Consider the following 6,000-nt stretch of genomic DNA (forward strand, 5'->3'; position numbering starts at 1 on the left):
TTCACTGCGCATGAGCTTTTCCTCCTCCTTGCTCTGGCATTTCCAAAAGAGATAATCAGTCTTTTAAGGAGGGAGCATGTAATTTCTCATTTCTTTTGCTGAACTATATTCACAGAGCTAAAATAGTAGATAACTATTTTCTTGCAATAGGACTTGCAAGATATCTTGCACTTATCTATATACTAAGATACTCCGCATTTATCTTGGGCATACATTTAAATGCACAGAAAGGCATAAATATGCTTGCTTAAATGTATTACCCATGCATGAGTCAAAAATTGGCATTTTAATGTATAGTTTGTGTACTGATTCTTAAGAATATCCATTGGGGTTACTCAGATATAGATGTATGAGGCTTACTCCGGCAAAGAAGCCATATAACTGAGGATTATGTTTGGAAAATGCTGAACAAAACCAAAATTTTTTGATGGGAATTTGTGAAATATTTTTTCAGAGATTTACACGTGATTCATAAAAGTTTCATGCTGTGCATATTCACCATGAGTTTTTGGCTGAGTAACCCTGATCTATACACTTAAAAATTTCTGGTACGTGAAGAATTTGTACATAAACTTTGCATTTCCAGTTGAGGATTAAGCTTAACAAAATCTCTTCTCCCAACTTTTGCTCATATTGCTGTGCATACTCTTCACAATGCGTTTTGATTAATACTAATTGATGCAATATTTGGGCTGTTTACAAGATAAGCTGTACTGTAAGTAGTAGACTATTTTTATGCTTGCTGATATTCTCCCAGACTTATGTTTATCCCCTTATTTCTCATTTTCAGCTGTGAGGAGCTTGCTATAGAATTGATTAATCTTATAACATTTGTGACATTCTAAAATAAATATTCCCCTACTTCCCCCCACCCCCCGCTAGAGAAAGGCAAAACTAAAGGAAAGAACAAAGCACTGAAAAGAGCTGTAGGATTAGATTAAACTAGTTCCCAACTCTGAATTTGAGAAGCCATACAAAATCTGTTACCACCAGTTCTGTGGGTATGAGTCAGTAAATTTATCCATGCTCTGGTTTTGTAGCTCCTGCAGTTCCAATTGTGTTTCTCTAGAAGGCAGAGGAATTTATAAAGCATGGCATAAAGAGGCGTAACTGGATGTGTTAAGAAAAGCAACATTCCTACTAGCTGCAAAAGATTCTGACACTGAGTGACTGGAGTTATCCAAGAGAAGTAGGAAGCTGTCTAGAGCTTGGTCTGCTGAAATCTGGCATTGTAAAATATTACAGAGTAATAAGAGGCCCCATCATAGCCAAAAATGTTGATGCTCCTGACTCCACTTTCTCCAGAAAGCTCTATCCTGTGGTGCACTCACGTGTATTTATAAAGGAAAATACATTGTACCATTAAAAAACGTAAGGGACAGCCAGAACATGACACATGTACGTATGCAGTGCCTGCTTTACTAACATGTCTCAGACACTGGCTTTGCTTGCTTATGGCTTGAGTCCTCTATGTCTTCCATGCTGGGTTTTGTGCTGTGCTTTCCACAGTATCTTAAGTTATACAGAAGCTGCGTGTGTTCTGCAAGAAGTAGAGTCAAGGCTGGACCTGCAGTAACAATAGCATTCCTTAATTTCCAGGCAACAAGTAGAAGCTGAAATTAAGATAACCAGAGGCAGTATTATCATCTGCAATGAAGAAACTTGTAAATATCAAAAAACCAAGCATTAAAACAGAATAACTCTCAGTGTGTGGAGAGTCTCCCTATGCTCTATCTAATCAACTCCTCTGCAGACATGAGGTTTTCCACATTACATGGGGTCAAGGATATGAATGAGGATTTGAATAACAGAAAGGCTGCAACATCAGTTTAAAGCATTTAAGAATTCTCTTCTGTAATCCCTACATGGTGTTGAAATCCAATTTACCATCCTGTTTGCAGTACCTGGTAAACATGAAAACATCAGAGCAAAGGTCAGGTTAGAGCCTTGTGCTTTTAACCATGCCCCCAGCCATGCTAATCCCATGCCATTTAAACCGGTCCCCACTGGTGTGGAATTACAAGCAGGAGCAAGGGAAGAGCACTGGTCATACCCCAGCTGCTCAGCTCAGTGAGTGTCCTGCATCCGCCCTGCTGAAGGCTGTGTGACAGCAGTCACCACCTCAAATCCACTCTAGCCTGGTCTTGATCTGTGCAAAGGACAGAATGATTTGCTGTAGAGAGCTTTAGTCAAATGCTTCTGCTGGGATTTGTAGTGCTTATATAAAAGATGGGGAGACACGTACTTCACCTGTATTTTTAGGTCAATATATTGTGGGAGCCTTTACGTGAAGCTTTGTGTGCTGCTAACAGATAACATACTACAGAGTAAATGAGTATTTATATCTAGATGTAGGTTTGATATTCAGGGTTATTTTGGTGTTCAACTCCCACTGATTTTAGTGAGTTTAAGCATGCTCCGTACAGCTGTAAGTGAAAAGAGCTGGGAATTCATGGGAAATATAACTGTGTTATATCTCTCATATCGTGGCATAGGTTGAAGCTTTAGGATTTTTATTCTTCTAGTTTTGAGGAACATTTAGTAATTTGATCATGACAAAAGAAAGTTTAACATAAGAATAAGGAGAGAAGGGCTTTAAAAAAATGCATCTTTTGTAGTTTGCATTCCTTTGAAGATATATAGCTTTCACTGACGCTGATGTTTTTTCATGCAAAAGGTCTGCAGTAGACTGTGATGCCAATTGGCGGTAGCTTTGTTCTACATTGTGGAACGGTCTTGAAAGATACAAGAGGAAAGGAAAGAATATCTTTTCACTTCATCTTGAGGAATAGGACAGAAAATAATGGGTTTAAAGTGCACAGTCAATAACAGATGTTCTGACTGGCATTGAGTTTTCTTACCTGTGGAAAACAATGAATAGCTGCGAATATTTTAAGAGGACCTTAAGGCTGAAGAAATTAGAATCCACGTGTCTGAACTGACTACTAGGTATTTTTCAAAGGTATCCTTATTTTGATTTTGAGTTTAGTTTCAGTCTTAATCCATAACTATGGAAGAACCCATGCAAAATTCCACTGAAGTGTAGATTCTGTGTTTCTAATGGCTTAACTGGATTAATATCTGTGCATTTTTTTAACTAGTACTTACTCTCAGTTATGGTAAGGGTAGATTTAGGAGCCAAACTCAGCTTTGTGGTACTTCAGAACATCTGCCCAGATTCTGCATGCAGCCATAATTAATAGTCTCTATCACTGGCCCCTGATGAAACCTGCCAAGGACGCATGCAGGTTCCTTCACAAGATACCCTCTGTGTGCTTGTTTCATCTTAATCTAGGCATAGAAAGCAAAAAAATGAAGAGAAAGTCCAATAGGGAGAGCAATGTTTGATATTTCCCACAGACAAGCAAGACCTGGGGACCCTTGTTCCACACATACAAAACAATCTGTGGGTTGTTCCAGGTTATTCCAAGATACCCACTCATGATCTTAACATACCTCTTCTGAGGGCAAATAGCAGTGTCACGCCACTTTACGACAGCTTTGTGCTGGTTCTGTACCAGACTTGACTCTCAGGTTTTTGCAGTACATTTTCAGCTCCTGCAATTCTCAAGATAGTATGAATGATAGAAGTCAGAATGTGGACCTTAGAGTTTAGTAAACATGGAAATTTTATGGTTCTTGTAGTAATTTTTCTAACAAAGGCCCAATCAACTCAGTGTAATCAATTCTTACACAAAATATAACATTTGTTGACATCAGAAACAACACATTTGCTGGTGTTGCTTGAGCAGAAGTTTTATGATTTAAATGAAAGATTAAATGTACATAGTGGGATTGTTTTATATTTCGGTTGCTTTTAGAAAGTGAGATAATTTTTTATGCATTCCCAGTCTAGGCAAGTGTCTTGTAAACAGCCTAAATGTGAATTTGAATAAATTGAAATACACACTAAATGTGTAACAATTCTATTTTTAGATGACAGCTTTTGGAGCATTCCTTCATAAAGGGTCCTTCTGCAGGAATTATTTTAATTTGCTGGATTTGCTGGTTGTGGGTGTTTCTCTGGTATCATTTGGTATTCAGTAAGTACTATGCTTATAATGTCAATGATTTTTTTACTTTGAGGTTTTATACAGGTATCAGTGTTTCAGCTCCTTTTGTTCCCCCATTGTGTGTGGGTGTGCAGCATCACTATTCAGGGTTGGGCCTGGCATGAGGTGGTGCTTTATATGGACAGTGTTGTAGCTCCTTACCAATACAGGTTGGAAACAAATTACCACTTCCCACTATTACCAAGAGAACAAGGAATTCTGTATAGCAAGTAATTTTAGAGCAAGTAATACCTGGAGCTTCAGCAGGGTTATGTACCCTCTTTTGTGCTATTGCCACATCTGCAATCTAGTTCTATGAGCTTCCTCTTTCGGCTTTGACCTACTGGAATATGTAACTTGACAGTATTTGAAAGGGAGAGAAGCTGTACCTTAATCAGGGCTGTCAGTAGTAGTGAAGAGATTTTTTTTTTTGCTTCATTTGGATCAGGCTAAACATACTTGAAGAGTCTAAAGGTGCTTATTGATTCACTGAGCAGTTGTGCCTCACTTAAAATCATCTGTGAAACCCTTAGTGACTTAGAAAAGAGCAAGGGCTGAGTGTCAGTCAACTGCTCCCCACTTTGTATCGTGCTTGTACTAGAATACCTATTACATGAGCTTTCAGTTTCACAATATGTTCTTTAAAGGGCTGTCTGCTATTATTTCCTCAAAATGTAATCCTAACTGCTTAAAGAGAATGAGTCATTTGAGATCTTTTCATCTCCAGCTGGGTGGAAATTAAGGTATTCATTGATTTACAGAACTTACACAGTGTCTTCGAAAGAGCTTGTCAATGCTGAAAAATACTTTGGGGGCTATTTTGCTCCTGACCAAACTTAACTACATTACAGTGTCAGACAAGCTTCTGAGCTGCTAATTCCAAGTTGCTTCAGAAACCAAAATAATTCTTAGGGTATAGATGAGATTGATGCTATTTTCTAATATTAATAAAAGAACAATAAAGAAGTACTTTAAAAAATCTTGTATGTGTATCTTGACACTTTAAAAAAATTTAATATATAAGGAAGTTACAAGATTATTCCTAGTAATAGAATAACATTGGTTTTTTTTGTTTTTTTTTCTCCTCAGATCAAGTGCTATCTCAGTTGTGAAGATTCTCAGAGTTTTAAGAGTCTTGAGGCCTCTAAGGGCAATAAACAGAGCAAAAGGACTTAAGGTGTTTATTTTTATTTTTTAAGTTCTAATTCTCTTGGCCTGATTCTTCAGTCCTGCTGCAGGTTAAAAATTCTTACTCAAGAAAAATTGTCTGGAGAAGTTTGCAGGGAAAGAACACAAATCAGTTCCTGATTCTTAAACATACTAGGCCAGGTTCTGGCCACAGTTACAGCAGTTGATGTGTGGAGGAACACCAATGCCATGGAGAGCAGAATTTGACCGTAATATTTAATGTGAACCAACATGTCAGAGCAATATTTTAATTGTTAATAATTATTAGTCAGTTGATATTGATGGGTCTGTGTTAACAGGCTTGGAGACAAATTTAGAAAACAATTTTAATTATGATACTAGATATAATACTGACAATACAGAAATAGGAGTTTTAAAAAATAATCTGAATGTGATAAAACAGATTTTTATGGTGTGCATTCTGTGATATTAAGTAACAAGTTTTATTAAAACCATTATTTTTTTTCTTTCTTTCCAGCATGTTGTTCAGTGTGTCTTTGTGGCTATTAGAACTATTGGTAACATCATGATTGTTACAACTCTGCTGCAGTTCATGTTTGCTTGTATTGGAGTGCAGCTGTTCAAGGTAAGTGGACATGCTCAAAATTTACACTGCATCAAGAAAAGCAAAGCTGAGTTGAATTCTTGGTGACTTGCTGCTGGAGCTGGGTTGGTCCCATTCTGAACAAATCATAGTATAAATGTGTTTATTTTGCATATTCTGCATTTTGTCACTGCTTTTTGTTTTATATGTAGGGAA

The 6,000-nt window shown here is 37.3% G+C and overlaps 1 protein-coding gene across 1 annotated transcript in view; it reads left to right on the forward strand.

Moving 5' to 3' along the window:
- The window catches only part of LOC104521460 (voltage-dependent L-type calcium channel subunit alpha-1D), a gene marked incomplete at its 5' end in the record, with an annotated part of 189,663 nt that overhangs the window by 122,098 nt on the left and 61,565 nt on the right, over positions 1-6,000 (forward strand). The window contains 3 exons of the mRNA XM_029083890.1: positions 3,937-4,043; positions 5,142-5,229; positions 5,719-5,888. Coding sequence (XP_028939723.1) covers positions 3,937-4,043; positions 5,142-5,229; positions 5,719-5,888 — 365 coding nt within the window. The remainder of the gene's footprint in view (positions 1-3,936; positions 4,044-5,141; positions 5,230-5,718; positions 5,889-6,000) is intronic.

The sequence above is a fragment of the Antrostomus carolinensis genome, unplaced genomic scaffold (assembly GCF_000700745.2).
Source record: "Antrostomus carolinensis isolate BGI_N321 unplaced genomic scaffold, ASM70074v2 scaffold5182, whole genome shotgun sequence".
NCBI lineage: Eukaryota > Metazoa > Chordata > Aves > Caprimulgiformes > Caprimulgidae > Antrostomus > Antrostomus carolinensis.